Consider the following 18,227-nt stretch of genomic DNA (forward strand, 5'->3'; position numbering starts at 1 on the left):
TAGACTGAAGAAAATGCAAAATTTGATTTGATTATACTCACTAGCAGAGTAATTGGGATACCAGGACACTACAGGCTGACATCAGTATGTTATATACGTGATATAGCCTTATGTATGAGATGCATAGGCGCATCTATGTATCAGAAGATTCTATGGTAACAAAAGTTCAGGGAAAAGTAGCAGTAGTGCTACTGGAAGAGTGGAGGGAGCTGTGAAAGGAACTTGGTTACAGATTACCTTCTGGGATGACCTGAAAGAGGTGCTCAGCGCTGAATGCTGATGGAGAACTCCTGCATACAGAACAGTGGTTTAGGCGTTGGTGATCCTAACATATAAGACCTAAGGTGGTGCTGGGTTCAGATGAATGCTGAAGTAGGTTTCTTTAATCACAGTATTGGAGTTAGGTGACTAAATCCTTGTCACATCTCCCTTTTATTTTACTGTATCTCAGTTTCCTTATCAGGGCAATACTTAACCACTGTAAATGTCATGCCAGAGTTCTTGAACACTTGTTTTGTAAAGTGAGATTGTAAATGGAAGGAATCTTAACTACTCCTTATTCTGTTTCATACATACGTGCCTATAACAACAGGAATGCAGATGGTAAATCAGTTGTGATAAACCTCATTTAGCACAGATGACATGCCCAAGTCATGCTTCCCAGGGCAATATTGTAAAGGGATAGTAAACTAATTTGACTAAGAGAGACTCAAATTCCACAATATACAATATCCAGCCTATACTTACCACAGTTCCTGCTTTGATGGCAAGGTTTTCTGTTAATTGTTGTTTTATGCTGTTTATGTTAGAAAAATTGCATAAGAAAATGTGATTCAACAGAGTTTTAGTTAATGGAGCTATTTCTCCAGGTCAGTGGCAGGACATTCACCTAAAAAAAACCCCTGGAATGGGCAGTTCAACCTCCAGCAGTGACTTTTCCCCATAATGAATTAATTGTGTGTGTGAACTATGATCCAGGGGGCAGGTGGGTGACCTCTGCACACTGATTAGTAGCCTCTCTCTGGCCCGTAACCAAAAAGAAAAAAAAATTGCATTGATGGCTAACATGTGGTCTTGTCTCATAGCCCCCCATATGTGATTGCAAAGAAATTTAAATGATGCAGAGTAAGATCCATCATTAGGATTAGATCAGATCCTACATAGATCAGTGGAATTAAGTTGTGTGTTTTACTACTGGGAATGTTTTAGATAACATTTTGGGTAATATGTGGGTGTTATTATGTGCTGTATGAAACAGGAAATCTTATCCAATTGGATCTTTTACTGACTTGAGGATTCTACAAAGTGGAAGGGCAGTAATGTCTCAGACTGATACATGGTGCTCATGACTTTGCATGTTACAGTTTCTGGACACTTGCACCATCAAAAATACATACAGGCTGGTCAGGCTGGTGGTCTCTGGGGAGATTTGGAAAGGTTGTAGCAAGAACCAGCAGCTATATTCTGTTTGCTAGTAGAACATTACATTGCATATTATTTGCCACTTTTGTGCCAGACATAAAAAATTATAACCCCAACATTCATTCAAAGATGCTCAAAGAAGCCTAAAACATTCCTTTAGAAGTTGAGCTCTGTATGCTGGCTTCAGTCACTTCACTTGGTGAAATGTGCTAAGAAACTGAAACTACAGACTTCCACTTCTGGATCCAGTTGGGGATTTCTTTACCTCTCTGGTTACTTGACTCTCAGTACTGTGGTCCTGTGGGTTCAAACATTTTCCATAAATATCAGCTTCAGTGATTCTTATTTCAGTGGGATTTTCTTTGGTAGTTTAACAGCAGCCAAACTCCTACATATCTCTTTCAGTGTTAGCCAGTTCTCAAAGGCTATGCAGCTAATCAATTTTTAATCCAATTCACAAAGTACAGAAGTTTCTAATAATAGGCTGAGTGTTCCAAAATCACCCAAAATATCACTTGTTTTTCTGCAATCCCATATGACTCACATGGCTGTTGTTTCATAATCGTTTTTGTGACATTTGCAGTAAGTGTTGTGCTCATATCTGAGTGGGTGGATGGCCGTGGTTTTCATGGCAGCAAATTAAACACTTTTTGCTGGGGAAAAACAGGTTGCTATGACAGAGTCATTTACCAGTAAAACATGAGTCAGTACTATAAATGATTACACTCCAGTGCAGGGACAGAATTAGAGCATTATCAGTAATGAAACAGATTTTTAAAGTATTTTTACCACATCCACTGGAATAGTGAGACTTTTAAGTGGTTTACTCTCTGGAGCAGACAGTCTGGTGGGTAGACAGTTACAATTTTTTGAATGAACAAAGGTGCACTGCACATGCTGCAGCTTTGTGGATAATCTTTTACTATCAGGGTTCCCTTAATGGTACTTTCACTACCATTTGTTAAAACACTGGTCTCATTATATGAAACTTGAAAGTTGAACTCAGGATTTTAATTGCACCTTATAAATAAAATCCTGTTTTTATTAGGCACAGTTGTCTCCAGTATCATCAAGGTTCACCGCAGTAGCTATTTGTCTCCTGTAGCATGCCATACTCTTTCAGGTCACCTGCTGTGCTGGGGCTAAATCTTACTTGCCTGAGAAATGCAAGCAGAATTGAGCCCCTGCACAGCATGTCCCTTGAGTTCAGAGGGACAACCTGCTTTAGTCATGTGAAATGATTAATTTTAGGCATTCATGGTCTGGTCAAAAGCCATTGAAGGCAATGGAAAGTTTCCAGTTGGTGTAACTGGGCTTCAGATCAATTTCTTTCTTCTATTTGTGATTTGGAAAGCAGTATTTCCTAGAATAACACTTGATTATACAGGAGACATAAATTACATATGTGACAGATAAACACATATTTGTTTAGTACAACTCCACAGCCCCATGCTTTTAATACTCAGCTCCTTGAGGTGATCTTTGTCAGAAGCCAATGAAAAAATGTGTAGGTTTCTTACCAGCTGATGAGGTTTGTGTCAAGTGTATGTGAAGTGAGTCTAAATTAATTTTTTCAAAGATTATCCCAAAAGCCTCAAGAAATACAAGTGTAAGTAATTGTGAATATTGAAAGCTGTGACAATTAGCTCTACAACTGACAAGTATTAAAGCTAAACCATTTTGTCTTCCCCTTGTAATCTATAAATGTGTATATAAAAATGCACACAAAGGTGTTCCTGCTTCTCAGCAGGTCCCACAGCACAAGCAAAGCATGGTTGCTCATGGTTACTCGTGGATCATCATGCTCTGTTACACTGAGTTCTTGTGCTCTATTTTAAGAAAGAGGATAACTCTGTTGACAAGCTATTTTAAGCATCAGTGAGCAGGATCTATGGACCCAAGGAGCGGGTATGGGGAGGAGCAAGTAGGGCATGTTTCTCTTTGGGGGTAATTTAGGTGCCAGTCCAAGCCACCATGTCTGCCAAGGACACAGCTTAGCCATGGTGCTGCCAAATTACTCTCTTGGCAACTTCTGCGTGTGCCACCATTGCAAGATGTTGTTGACTGTGTAAAAAGAAAAGCTGCAGCTGAGATCACAAATTTCTACCTCTGGGTGGTTGGATTAGATGACATCCAGTGTTCCCTTTGAACCTTACCCATTCTGGGATTCTGTGATGCACAGAGAACCCTAATCTGTGCAGGTAGGACATTTATTCTGGGAGATGAGGTTAAACTGATGCTTAGGATAATATTACCTGAAAATATTTTAGAAAATCAATCACATACCCAAAGGGAAATTACAGATTATTATCAGTATTAGAAATTAAAATAGGATGCTTTTACTAATAAACTCCCATTTTCAACATTAAACTGTTGTGGTAAATAGCATCACTGTTTCTGCCTGATCAAAAAATCATGCCTGACCTTAGTGTGGTAGTTTGTTTTACTGCTATACACCCTGCCACTGTTATTTTGATTAATTCAGATCTTAGAAGGTAATAGTGGCATACAAAAAACCAAATATTAAACATAAATCTTTCAAGTGGCTTTGTATCGATGCTGCAGTTGCTACAAATTTGATTATATTATAGGAGGCACATTAAAGTGTCCTTTTTCTCTTAAATATTTGTAGACTCCCTCCATAATATTTCCATAGTTTTGATACTAAATCCATACTTGGATTTATTCATGGTCAAAGGTGGATGTTATCAAGGCAAGACACTGTTAGCCAGGAATTAATGTAATATACAAGTGGAGCTTCTTTGTTTCCTATGCTATCTGTTGACATTCCCTAGGTACCAAAAGAAAATTACAGGGATAGACTTCTACTGTTATTGTCTCAGTGATAGGTCATATCTCCAAACAAACTGTATGAGGAAGGTTATGTTTTGGAATAACATCCTGTGTTTTTGTGCTTAACCACTTTTCATTGATGGTCTGAAGTTGCATTGTATTAGCACGAAGTATTTTACAGAGTTAATTGATATTCCAGGTTTGTCCGGGGGAAAATCTACAGCTCCCCACAACATGCTTGACAAGTTATTATATTTACTTTAGTCGAAGCCCGAGTGTGCAGTATCCCTCTTGGAGGTGGTCTATTATTGGAGTCCCATATGCTTTTTGTTTGGGAAGAAAGCAGTCACTGTGTCATACTGTTACACAGGGTATTCTTTTTCAAGGATGTTGTTCCCTTGGGGACCATATCATGCCAGAGTTCCTAAGTCTAATAAGACCTTTGTAGCTCTTATTGAGTCAAAGTTCTGGGAGGGAAGCAAGAGTTAAACAGAAAATATAATTCAAGCAACTATACTAGACCACATGTTGAAAAATATCACTGTTCAAGCAGAAAGGCAAAGGCTTCAAAAAGATTCCTGATGTGGTAATCTTTTTATGTTTCTTCCCAATTAATCTATGGAAATAAAAAGGGCGATCTTTGTAGAATGTCTGGTTTTATTTTATGGTAATTAAAAATATATCAGCAGTTCCATGTCCTTGAAAACTATACCACAAGTCTTCAAAAGAAGTGTTAAAAATTTTAACTTGAACAGATTAGGAAAGCTGTGAGGGGTATCCCATTATCAAAGGATGACAGGATGCTGGTTTTGTATAGATGCAGACAGAGAGAGAGAGAGAGAGTCTGTTATTTTAAATGGCAGATGCCTTGCTTTCTACACAGAATTTCCATGTTAATGGAAATAAATAATGTGCCTGAAACATACCCATATCATAATCTGGCTAACAAAAGACATGGACTAGTTAAAAACCACATTTCGTACCTTACAGCTAAAGTCATAACAACCGTGGTGAAGGTTTAATACATCCCTGTTCATGATTCAGCTGGATCTAATCCTGAATTCACTGGATAAATTCCCACTGAGATTGTTGGAGTGACTGTCCAGTTGATGAGAAGAACTGATGTTTAGTTGATGAGAAGTTGATAAGATGATCTAGGAATCCTCAAGAATTCAGCTTTCCATGGAAATTTGATTTACTAACTAAGGAATAATCACAGACACATATCAGCTGTTTTCTTAAGAAAAGAACTATCAACAGTGTTTTCACAGGGACAGTAATTTTCTGTATCTGGAACTCCACTGGGCTGCAAACCAGTGACTGGCACATAATTGGCTTTCTGTATTTCAGAATAAAAGCATAAAATAACCAAGGTAAAACACTTGGAGATTAACTTTCATTGGTTTTCCCCTTTATTGCAGCACCTGGTTTCCCAGCAACGCCTTTTGATACAGGATGAATCAGTGAACTTGTTGAGTCTGTACACATCCCCTTCTCTGCCCAACATTACCTTAGGACTTCCAGCAATACAACCTCAAATCAGTGTAAGTGACCAGTCTCAAGCCTTCCTGCATAGGTTTGCTTCCAGAAAACCTACTTTCTGATTGTTCTCTTTATATTTTTAGCATTTTGGAACACAAGGAATTCAGATTAGGAACCAGACCTCTCTGTGCATTGGGCACAACTTGAAAGCAATATTCATTCTTGATCTCAAATAAACAAGTGCCATTGTGGATCTTAGCTAAGTACAGGCCATGTGCGTTGCATTTATGCCAGATAACAGATTTCAGATGTGGCAAGAAGTATATGAGGAGATTATTTAGTATAAAAGTTTAAATTATATGATAATTTTTACCTGTAACTTTTTTATGAGATTCCAGTAATGACTTAAAATGAGCTGGAATGTTGTAGAAGAATGTAGGATTCCTGTAGCTCAGTAAAATACCTGAAAATTTTGCTACTTCCAAAATTTAAAGCAGGTCAAAATTTACCTGCTTTCCAACAACAACAAAGTAAAAATACTGATATGTGGTGGTTCTAACAGTGTGGGAGTTGGTAACTTCTATGAAGAAATTAGGGGTTGTAAGCACAGATTTCAGCGGAGGTAAAAAAAATATTAAATCTGTACAATCCACAATGGTTTGTAATAATGCTACTTAATTCCAGTGCTAAATGAAGTTCAAGTCAAAGTTTCATGTTATTTTATGGCTTTTTCAATACTTTTACTGTTCTTAGCAGCAATGTATTGCTGCAATCTAGCATTTTAACATCAGGTACAGAACCTTGCAAAGAAAATTATGTAAGCCTGAAATCAGTTCTCTAGAAATATTAGCAAATTATTGTTTTTGAAGGATGGAAAAATTGAACATCATGAAAAGTAATGCTTACTTTCTCAGAGGATATCATCAAAAATTTCTTAGTTATTTCACAAGAGTATAACTAGCTTCAACTAGCTTCAAAGTAAATTTATAACATTAAAAAGAAATGAAAATATGTTTCATTTGCTCACTCAAATCTTATAAGCTTTTGATGTGGCCATCTAGCACCAAATATTACTTCTGGCATTAGAAAAAACAAAGGGATTGATTTATAAAAGTAATGTTTATTTCTGTTACTAGAATGAGCAGTTGCAAAATGAATGTAAAGCTTACTTTGGTGTTTGTTTTTCAGGGGAGGGAGATAGCAGTGTGAAGTAAGCCTACACCAAAAAAAAAAATTGGTGAAAACCTTATTTTAGAATTTAATGGAATTCCTACTATCAGAGATGCTGTTTTTACTATGACTTACCATAAGTGGTTATCTGCAAGCCTCAACGTGCATATTTCTGTTAGGTTATTATTCTTGCTGTAAGAATTGTTATTCTGCTTGAACTACTATTTCAAGATTTTTTTTAAATAGGCAAAGAACAAAGTAATATAAAGTACATTTGCAATTATGAAGGGCCAAAACTTCCAAAAGGTTTAAATCGATAACTGTGCAATTTATAAAGCATTTCAGAATGCTACATACCTAGATGAGAGTTTAAATGTATAAGTTTATTTTGCAAAGGGTAAAACTTATATTTGTGCTGTCCTTCAGGGAGTCAGGGAGTGCTCCAGGAAAAGTATTAGCTTCCCACTACTACAGGTAACTATTTTGTTTTGCTGATTGGCTTACTGTGTGATGGAAAGTTATGTGGAAAACCTAGCCTTGCCTATTTCAAACTCAATGCAAACTATTTCCCCTGATCCTCTAGTTTCCTGTGTAGGAGGCTGTGCAAAGTTCTTTAGGAATTTTAAGGATAGCTCCCGTCCTTGCATTAATAATGTTCTAACTAGTAATTCCTTATGCTTTGGCTCTTATTGCTGATTTTTTTCAACTGGTTTCAGTACTCAGTTTCTCACAGCATTACATTTAACTGGCATGTTCTTCCTTTTTATCTCATAGTCAAAATGTAAGATAGGGATGTTAACCTTTTCTCCTGTATGTGTTCATGAAGACATAAGACCATCTAATCAAGGGGAGGTATAAATGGCCATTTACTTCTCTGGGAAGCAGTTACCAATGCTGTTGTTCTTTGACAGGCTTCGTCGTCGTTCAAAGAAAAGCAGAAAGGGGAGACCCCGCCACTTAGACAAGGAGTGGCCTTGGCTGGACAGTATGGAGGAAACATTCCTCCATCATCAACTCATCCTCACATTGCTATGGAGGGAAAGCCAAACAGCAGCCACCAAGCTCTCTTGCAGCATCTGTTACTGAAAGAGCAAATGAGACAGCAAAAACTTCTTGTGACTGGTAATGATCAAAGCTCCGGCAATACTAATTTAAGATGTTTTTAATGACATTTGTGTTCAGTTTAAACTAAATACGGTAATACAAATACCACACATCCTAACTCTTGGGAAATGTGGAAGGGTGAAAGAAAAAAGGATAGCATCTTTGTTTTCCCTTTTAGTGATTCTGTTCCAGTCTGTTAGCCTGAAAGAATTCAATGATTACAGAAAAGAGAAAATGATTACTTCATCACATTCTTTTCTAGCAGCTGAACTTCCCAGCATGGCGAGGCACGTGATACACGTCCCACTGCATCAGTGCAGATGCAGAGTTCTGCAATATACACCCCTCTTCTTACTGAAAGCTTTCTTTCCTGTTAGAACTATTATTTGGTTGTTTTTCACAGGGGAGTGAAATGTCCCTGTTTTGCAGGAGCGGTTCCTCTTCATCCACAGTCTCCTTTAGCAGCAAAGGAGAGAGTCTCACCTGGCATAAGAGCTGCCCACAAACTGCCTCGTCACAGGCCACTGAACAGAACCCAGTCTGCTCCTCTTCCTCAGAGTACTTTGGCCCAGCTGGTCATCCAGCAGCAACATCAGCAATTTTTGGAGAAGCAGAAACAGTACCAGCAGCAGATCCACATGAATAAGGTGAGTTCCCAAAGTAAAGAATTTCCAATAAATTTAAAGATGAAAAACTAAGACCAAAAGTTAGTTATTGGCACCATGTCATCACAGACAATAGAGAGGTTTTTGCTAGAGTATCTTTTTTGTTTATGCATAGTTGATATGTACATTTTTATGGATCTTAATTTTAAGGTTCTGAAATAGGCTACAATTCAACAAAATAGAGTTGCTTACCATTTTACCTGACAAGTGTTTTACTGTTGAATGGTAAATTATGTCTTAAAAGTTGATGTGTACTTCTGAGCTGCAGCAATGACTCCACTTGCTGCTTTTGAATTGTATTAAAACTTGTCTTATTGGGGACTAGAATGTTGCATAAGTAGATAACTAATTTGAACTCAAATCAGCTTATTACATTGATGGGTTTATATGTGAAGCTTACTGAACATCTGGATAAATTTTTAATCAGTATTTATCAAACTGACTTTTCTCTGTGAGTAGCATGAAAGTTTTCTACCTGTATGGTGATCTAAAATTACCATACAAGGATAAAAAGAAACTTGTCCTGGTGTCTGACACAGAGTTGAAATGTGTAGTACAAGATTCCCTGTACAGTAACACCTTATTCTGAGCAGGGGCAAGGGAAAGAAGAAAAGGGAACATCCATTAATAAACAAAGAGCAACATATTCTAAGTAGATTTATCAGGAAGCAATAATTCTACAAAAAATCAAGTTGCTACCTTCTCTGAAATTAGGATATGCAAGTAATTGCATGTTTTTATTTGGAGAACATTTTTCCGCACTTAGTACACAGATTTCCACAATTTGTATACTGAAGCTTCACTACTATTACAAACATTTAATTACATACCTTTACTTGTCTTCTTTTGTTTTAGGGCTACTCAATAACTATATATAAGAGGCGAGGCAATGTCAAAGAAGAAAAGATGAAAAGTGGACGTTCCGTTCTTGTACCTTAGAAAAAAAAATTCAATCCACCTTACTTACTGGGTGAATTTCCCAGGGTTTACTGATTCTTTGGAATCTACTAAGAATTCCCAACAAAATTAGAAACAAACCTAGAGTTTAAGTACATACTTTGTACAGTGGTTTGGTTATTAAATCTTGTCTTAATTAGGAAAAATGAAGACCAGAAAACTTCAAAGTTCAGAGCTGATCCTTGCATGTTAACCCCTCTCAGCTTGGGTGTTTTGATTACTCAACTAGGACTCCAGTTGGCTTTTCTTTGAGTATGCATTCCATATGTTTAATCAAGCTGGCATATGTATATCTCATAGCCTCAGGTTTTGAAAATATTTCACCTTCCCTCAATTGTCTAAAAAGACTTTTTAACTGATAAAGTACTGAGTCTTTGTACTACAAACCCATAAATTCATGCATTCCTCACAAAGCAAAGAACCCCACTGATGTGTTTTTCTTAGATAATATGGTTATTGATATAAATTCTACCATAGCATTTGGGGGTATGTGATGTGGCATTATGAGCATTTGTCCCCAGCATGAAAATGAAACTTGAGGCACATAATCATATATTTCTAATCACATAGGACTAGGAATGCATTGCATCTTTCCAGAGATAGATGGGATAAGGAAGGAAAAAGATTGGAGTTTGTTCATGATAATGCTTGTTTCAGTATTTTTTTTTCAGTTGAACTACGGTGAAAATACATGCTAATGAGACTAATTCCCTCTCATACTTGAAATATGCCTTCATTCTCACGTGGTTCTTTGTGATGGAGACAAAACTGGTGAATCTAGCTTTTATTCTGTACAGTATAGTCCATATACAAATGCAGAGTGGCCCTATCCTAAGGCCTCTCTCTGCCTTGAACCTCCATAACATACTTTTACCCCAAGAGCTTCTTGGACTTCTTTACTCCTACTCCAGAGCAACCAGGCTTCTTCAGGAGCACAGTAACTCCTCAGAGCAGCAAATGACTGAGGAGGAATGAGATCATGTTGCAGCCAGAGAAGCAGTGGGTTTTCTGAGGATGCATGTGTTTTATCAGACTTTAAAGTTTACAGCATCTGGATTCTTCTCCATGCTCAGAAGAAACATTTTGAAGAACAGTACTGAAAAATGTCAGTGGTCTAACCATGTGTCTGTCCTCTGCAAGGGCACAGAAAGCCAGGGGGCTTCCTTATGTACTTGCAAAACCTGATTTTTATAAACTGGAATTTAAGGGTAGCCAATGGACAAGAGAGAGAAAAAAAAGATCAAATCATGGAGTAGCTTTTAAATAGTGAATTTAAAGGTGTTTTTAACCCTTTAGCTAAAAGTTCAGATTGAACTCCTGTGGCTACATAAGGTTTTTGAACTCTGCTAGAGTGATAGAATATACTTTGTTCAGTCTTAAAACTTGCCTCTGTTCACAGTTGAAATTATTTTTTCATTACATAATTTGCACAGCTTTACAATCAAACTCTGCAAAGCAGAGTTATGTTATTTGAAACTTTAAACAGTAGATATTCCAGACCAGATAGGAAAGCAACTAAATATTTTATTTCTTAGGATAAGTTTGGGCATGTATCAAGTGAATATAGGAACTTGTTTTTTTCTATTCTTTACTCTTCTATTCATGGGCTGTATAATGAAATCTGCACAGGACTTATACCTATAAGTCCTGCCTTTTCAATCATGGAAAATGCATAAGTTTCATTTAATAAGGAATGCCCAAGGTTTTGGTAATAAAAGACCAGAACCATTTTAAACTGTTAAGACTGTAAAATGCTAATTGACCAATATCTTGGAGAAAATTAATGTCTTCTTTTTTGTTTTCTATTTCCCTTAAGATTTTATTTCTTATGTTTAGGCCTTCAAATACTTAAGTCTTTAGTATTCAACTGAACCCACAATTTGAGCATTTGCCCCGAGCTAAGATGCCAGGGCATGTGTCAGCACTCCCTGATAGCTGGTTTTGGACTGATCTCTTTGGCTGGCTTATAGATGCAATAACAAAAAGAGGAAGAGAACCACCTTTTCCTCACCCCATTGTTCTTTCATTTCTCTTGTATTAAAAAAAAAAAAAAAAAAAAAAAAAACACAAAAAAACCTTTAAACCTTTTTTTTTTTTTGTGAGGTAAAAATGCACTTCAGCAGCAAGCCAGTGCTGCTGTGAGGGTGATAACAAGCAAAATCTAACATAGGTCAGAGGTAGAGGATTCCCCTGGATCATTTACATTCTGAAAAGAAACAAATCATTGCCAAAAGGTGTGCCTCTGTCCTTACTAGAAAAGAGGAGATCCCCTATGGATTATATCTGGTCAGCTGTCAGATGCCTGGCTTTTGATGTGGGAAATGGTATATGTCTCCACTGAAGTCTGACATTTATTCCTGTGGGATCTAGTACACTGACCTTCTGAAAACATTCTGCAAATGTTGACATCTCTTCCAAAAGTAGGTAAAAACCCTTGTCCCAGAATTAATAATGAATGTGAAGTAACCTGAACTCAGCTTGTCTTAGGGAAGACCAGCTTTGCCATTGTCAGCTTTAATATACTTCTGTCCAAATGACAGCTTATTTCCTCATAACGCCTTTGATCACCATTGCAGATCTTCATTCTGCTCAATAAAGGGAGACCAAAGTCCAAAACCCCCAGTTAAAGCTAGTGCAACTGGATACCAAAAGACCACTACTACAAAAAAGAAAAAAATAAAATCTTGATATTATTGTGTATATCTGTACCTACCAAGCTTTGACCCGGCCACTTAGAGGAAAAAAATTAGGATTTTGATTTAACTAATCTAAATACAAAGCCCTAGCAGAAGTCTGTATTTAAGAAAATTTCAGAAACCATGATGTGAAGAGTACATGAACAAAGCCATCTGTCTTTAGAAGTTATTTTTCCACGTATGGTGAATAAGGCCTGCCTCTACTGAAGCTGAAGTCTTCACTGGGGCCAAGATTTTATTTGAGCAATGCAGGAACCCTATTTGTGTTCTTAAGTTGTGTATTCATAGCATTTTGGCAATTTGTTTTCCATTGTAAAATTCTCTGGATTGGAGAGGTAAAGGGTAGAATAATGGGGTAGTTGGTATGTACTCTAAATTATGGGAGGTGTATGGATAATGTTAAGGCTTATATAAGAAACATCTGAATTTCAGTTTTCATTCTAGGATGTTGGTTGGTTTAAAGCATCTCTGAATAGGGAATTGCTGACCAGGAAAGCCTGTGAGGTAAAAAAATATATAGGAAGTGAATATTCATTAGTACTTAGATGGTGTTCACAGTTTACCAATATCTCTTAATAAAAATTTTAAAATAATACAGAAATTTATGTTGATGAAAAAATAGAACTATTATTTATTGCAAGTAGGAAAATTGAAAAGATACAGTTAATCCCAGATTGACCATTCATTTCTCTGAATGATGTTTAATGGAAGGTGGAAGACCAGGTTCAGCAGTAGTAAATCAATCTAGCTTCATTAAACATATTATACTGAGGTTTTGGCTTTGCAGCTTACAAATCTGACTAGCATCTTCTGTAGGTGAGAGACAATCATTCAAATATTGGTAACAGCAGGGGATTATTTGGGAAAAAACTAAAAGGAACTGTTGTCTGTTTGGAACTGGACCATGCCCAGAGCATTTTCTCCTTTATTGAGAGCTAATGTTTAAGTCGTAATGCAGAAGAATGATTTTGAAAGATAAATACATCCCTTAGATATATTGGTCCTACAAGAGTAACAGAGACATCAGGAAGCAGGTGCCAAGTTGTTTTTACCGTCATGAATTTAAAAAGAACAATTAATCAAGGATGGAAATGTGTTGGTTGGCTGCTGCAGGACTTCATGATTTTGTCTCTTTGTAAAGACATTTTATTTAAAACACTATATTTTACAATGCATATCATTTCAAAGGAGAAAATTACAGGGTCTGCAGCTGAAGGAACTATAAAATGGTCTATTGCAGTGTCCAGATTATTTAGTCTTCCATTTTTCTGTACAACCAAACAGGTTAGGATAAGTTTGGTATCTTTTTCTTTGACTGGACTCTTGCAGTTTTAGAATGGAGTTGATATCTGTCCATACTTCCTCTCCTGCTGATACTATTTACTTTGATTCATGCATTTCCCTTATAGCTTAATTTCCTGAAGATAAAAGCAAAAAATATATAGGCTGTATTGTCATGAAGACATTTTTTTAGTGACCACTTAAATTGGAATAGTTGATAGTAGTAAAGTATACTGGTAAAATATAACCAACATCTGCAACCCTTAATTTATTAGGGAAATAAACTATTTTTTTGTTATTATTTTTAAATATAATCCTACTAAAACTCAGATTAAGCAATTACTTTTTCAAAATAAAAAGAAATGCATTAAAATTAGGAGAAATTCCTTCATATAGGTACAGATCAAGTCACAAAAAAAGGGCAAGTGGGGGTTTAAAGTGAAAGGTTTAAACATTAAGTGTGAGCAGAAGTATCCAGCTGTGCAATGAAAGGACCTGAGCAGCATTTCTGCTGTGTAACCCATTTTTAGATAGAGAAGATAGAAGTAGTGACTCTAAACTGCTATCTTCACATGTTTGCAGATACAGTAGTATCACTAGGAGATATAATTTTAAGTGACATGTTTCTGACTTAAAGGTGTCCAGTAATGCTACTAGTATAATTACTGGAATAGGATGGGGCCAAGCTTTCTTTAAATAAAACTTCAACAAACATGAAAGCATCGTGGTGATACAGAGAAAGCAGTCAGCTGTGGCTTAGCAGGCTGAGCAGTAGAAGGGATTTTCAGGTTTTGGGTCATGTCCCCCCCATTCCATCCATGCAATTTGATCATGCTTCATCATATGAGAAGACATGACTGTAATGCCTCATAGCCCCTTGCCTGAGGCTTAGTTAAAATCACAGTAGAAAGGATGTTTTTAATAAAATTTTGTAGTAAAGAAGATAATATAAATGCACCTTTTAAACTCTATTGAGTAAATATATAAAGACTTTAATTTCACAGAGTTTTAGAAAATTTAATTTGTTTATCTCCTTCGGTTGCTGAAATCTGGAGCAAATCACCTGCTGAGTTCCACAGCATGGGAGAAGGGTCCAAAACAGGAACACAGCAAATTGAAATGCACACAAAATCCACTCTAACTCTCTGCAGCCCCCCTTAGGTGTGCTTGTTCTCTTCACTGATTGCATGCAAGAAGTGTCTGAAGGTGATCCATATATAGATTCTATACTGCAGTCCATCATGTGCTGCCTCAGAAAGCTCAGCAGCAGATCTGTACCCATACAGCAGCGTAAAGAAGAAAAAGCCTGACATAAAAGTGAAAAAGCATAAAAGAAGGAAGAGCAGTAATGAGCTAAATATGTGTCTTAACTTTGCTGTGGGCATGCATTCATTTTCTCTTGGCTTCCCTGCAGAAAAACCCTCCTGGTGTCAAGTAACTGGCACAGGGAATGGTTTACAGATGGATCAGCCTCAGTGATTCTTGTAGTTTATATGATTATCTGTCACACAGATGTTTCAGCTTGTATTTGCTCACTTGCAGCCAGCCATGCAGCCTTACCTGCTTTTCTCTTCCTGCTTGAGGAGTGGAGAAGGCTCCCCACAAATGGTTAACTAATTAACAACAACAACAACAACAACAACAACAACAACAATAACAATAATAATAATAATAATAATAATAATAATAATAATAATAATAATAATAATAATAATAATAATAGAAAGGAGTGTACCTGACCTGATTACATGCAGCTAGATTTAGTACCTTCTTGGTCAGTGTCATCCCCTGAGAAACAACTGGAAAAGATTTATAGGTTTGATCTGAGAAATTTTTCAGATGCTGTGTAATGAAAGGAGACTCTCCACATCAGTTGAAGCAGTAAGGGCATGCCACCTGCAGCATGCAGGGTACTCACATTGTGATTTGCCAGTTACTCCAGTAATGAAGAGGGATTTTTTATTTGTTTATTTTTAGTAAGCCAATAAACTCCCATTACCCCTCAAAAATGAAGGTTTGCTGTGACAATAGCCAGACAGGCATCGTCTGAGGAATTTTTTTCTCCATTGATGTGAGGCATATGCATCAGAACATCAATCAGAACTGTATAAATTGATCTTTCAACTGTCCTTATTGACTTCATTGGATTTCCTTAATCCAGCTGCAGCTTCTTGAACACAGTTTACATGACAACCCAGCATTTTTCTATATGCACTAGTAAGTTGAATGAAACTGTATGGTCCATGGTTTCTGACAAGACCAGACATCCTGCAACCATTCTTATACTCAGTAATTGAGTATATAACACCAGCTAAAATTCAGTCTGAAAGACATGATTGATGGTTGGGGGGAGACAGATGGGAAGAGGAAAGTATGTAAGAGTAAAGATAAAAGGTGTTTTTTCCCTCTCAAGATATTTGAATTAAATGATACAAAACAGTATATACTTGAAATTGAGTGGGCCAGTTGAATTTACTCACTGAACCCTGCAACTTCTTACTCACGTGTCTGATTTCTGGCTCTTTCAACAAAGTGGGGATTTTTTTCAGTTTTGTTTTTTGGACTGCATGTGGAGAATTTTGGAATGCATTGGCTTCATCTTAAACAGCAAAACACAAACTGCACATGATTGCAGCACTCAGGCATCCGGCACTTCCGCGGAGCTTTCAAATAGCAGTGAATGGGCTGGAGCTGGTGTTGCCTTGGGAGCTGTGTTATATCATCATTGCTGGGACTGGGATACCTGTGCAGTGCACCACAAAGGCTGTAGTCCTTCCAGTCATGGACAGACGTGCTTGTAGTATCCTTGTGCCAAAGAACAGGGGACTCACACCAGCTCTTTGCCACTTCTCCTTTGTTGGCTTTCAGTGCCTTCACACTTTAATTGATAGAGATATTTGTGTGAAAATTCCCTAATTTGCCTATACCAAAATATTAACCAGATTACTAGTTTGCTTATATCTTAGTATTCCTTTATTATTTTGTGTTGTGAGTAATTAACTGTAAGATGGTATTTCTGCATTCTTGTTTGAAGAAGGACTAAGACTAATTTCTCTAGTTCACCAGCTGTAGCAGTGTAACAGATGTGTCATGTTTTTCATTATCTATAAACATGGTATTTTCTGCTGCAGAATAAAAAGAAGCCTTTTGCTTAGGGACTTCTGTTCTTTTTTCTGGATACATCAGTGTTTTGACGGTGCATGGCTACATGGGTTTGCTGTGGACACTTTGATTTCATCTGTGCAGATCTAGTATTTCTTCGTGTTTGGCATCAGTGAAAAGAGTCAGTGCTTGTTCCCCTCTTCTCTTTCCAGATGCTTTCTAAGTCCATTGAGCAGCTTAAGCAGCCTGGCAGTCACCTGGAGGAAGCTGAAGAAGAGCTTCATGGAGATCACTCGATGCAGGAAGAGCGAGCTCCCGCCAGCAGTGCCAGCGTTAGGGCTGAGAGCAGCAGTGCTGGTGTGGATGACAGAATAGGACAGCAGGTGGGGGCTGTGAAAGTCAAAGAGGAGCCACTGGACAGTGATGAGGATGTTCAAACCCAGCAAATGGAATCTGGGGAGCAAGCTGCTTTTATGCAACAGGTAATAGGCAAAGATTTAGCTCCAGGATTTGTAATTAAGGTTATTATCTGAACATCACATGCGTTTTCTAGGTTTTGATAAGCAATTGTGTTTTGGTTCACTGAGCTAGCAAATCCTGATTTACTGCTCGAAGAATTTAACAAATGCAGAAGTGTTGTATGTACACTTGAAAACATAGTGAAGCTCATTCTTATGGCCACTAATTGAGAAAATATCTGTTGCAATCAATCATGCTACATAAATCTTTGAGTAATAGCTGATAGACATTGTATTAGCCCAGAATTACATCGCTTAGTCCTAGTGAAAGAGAACTCGTATCACCTAGCCTGTTGAAATCAGCAATCGATGGAATTAGTTTCCAGACCTGATTGATGAAACATTTTTCTGATTTTGAATCCTCTGAATTCTGCTTTCAACTGTCTGTATATATTGTATCATACTATAGTCTTGAACACTGTTAATGTTAGGGTATTCTTTTTCCCCAGTAGACAGGTACTGACTGCTATCTTGGTGGTCTCAGGCTGGTGTATAAAGTTAATTTAGAGAAAAGTACAAGGTGGATATAAAGAGGCAAGGCAAGGCACTGTTTTAAAATTGCATTGTTTTCTTTTTTGCACTGCTTGGTTAATTTTTCATTCTGTTTTATTTGATGATAATGTCCACAGAGGCTTCCTTAAATGCAGCAGATGCAAGTACTGGTCAGAAGCAAAACGCAGCATTAGGTTGTTCCAGTCAGTTATTAGGACATTGCACGGCAAGCACAGAACTGTTATCATTATCATCTGATATCCAATCACTTGTTTGTTTTTTTAAAATGATGACTAATTTTACAATATCTCATAACCTTTGCAACGGAGTCTCATGGACAAATCCTAAAATAACAACTGTGCATAAATGCCACCTTGACAAAAGGCAGGTTCAGCTTGTCTGGGAGCTTCAGGCGGAGTTGAAAGGCGCAGTCGTGTGTGCAGCCCGCGAGCTGCATCCCGGTCCATCCCTCAGAGTCAGCAGAGCAGGGCTGGGTGCAGTGCAAGGCCCTGTTTATTTAAGTCGATACTTTGTCAGGTCCCTGC

At 37.4% G+C, this 18,227-nt stretch overlaps 1 protein-coding gene across 5 annotated transcripts in view; it reads left to right on the forward strand.

Annotated features, from left to right (window-relative positions):
* Positions 1 to 18,227, forward strand: part of HDAC9 (histone deacetylase 9) — a 457,531-nt gene that overhangs the window by 253,104 nt on the left and 186,200 nt on the right. For 3 of the 5 annotated variants that reach the window (XM_066554161.1, XM_066554142.1, XM_066554152.1), the window contains 5 exons: positions 5,637 to 5,759; positions 7,294 to 7,341; positions 7,779 to 7,989; positions 8,401 to 8,618; positions 16,885 to 17,154. In XM_066554161.1, coding sequence (XP_066410258.1) covers positions 5,637 to 5,759; positions 7,294 to 7,341; positions 7,779 to 7,989; positions 8,401 to 8,618; positions 16,885 to 17,154 — 870 coding nt within the window. The remainder of the gene's footprint in view (positions 1 to 5,636; positions 5,760 to 7,293; positions 7,342 to 7,778; positions 7,990 to 8,400; positions 8,619 to 16,884; positions 17,155 to 18,227) is intronic. The other 2 variants (XM_066554170.1, XM_066554179.1) reach the window with 1 other exon arrangement.

This window comes from Molothrus aeneus, chromosome 1, assembly GCF_037042795.1.
Source record: "Molothrus aeneus isolate 106 chromosome 1, BPBGC_Maene_1.0, whole genome shotgun sequence".
NCBI classification, from domain to species: Eukaryota; Metazoa; Chordata; class Aves; order Passeriformes; family Icteridae; genus Molothrus; species Molothrus aeneus.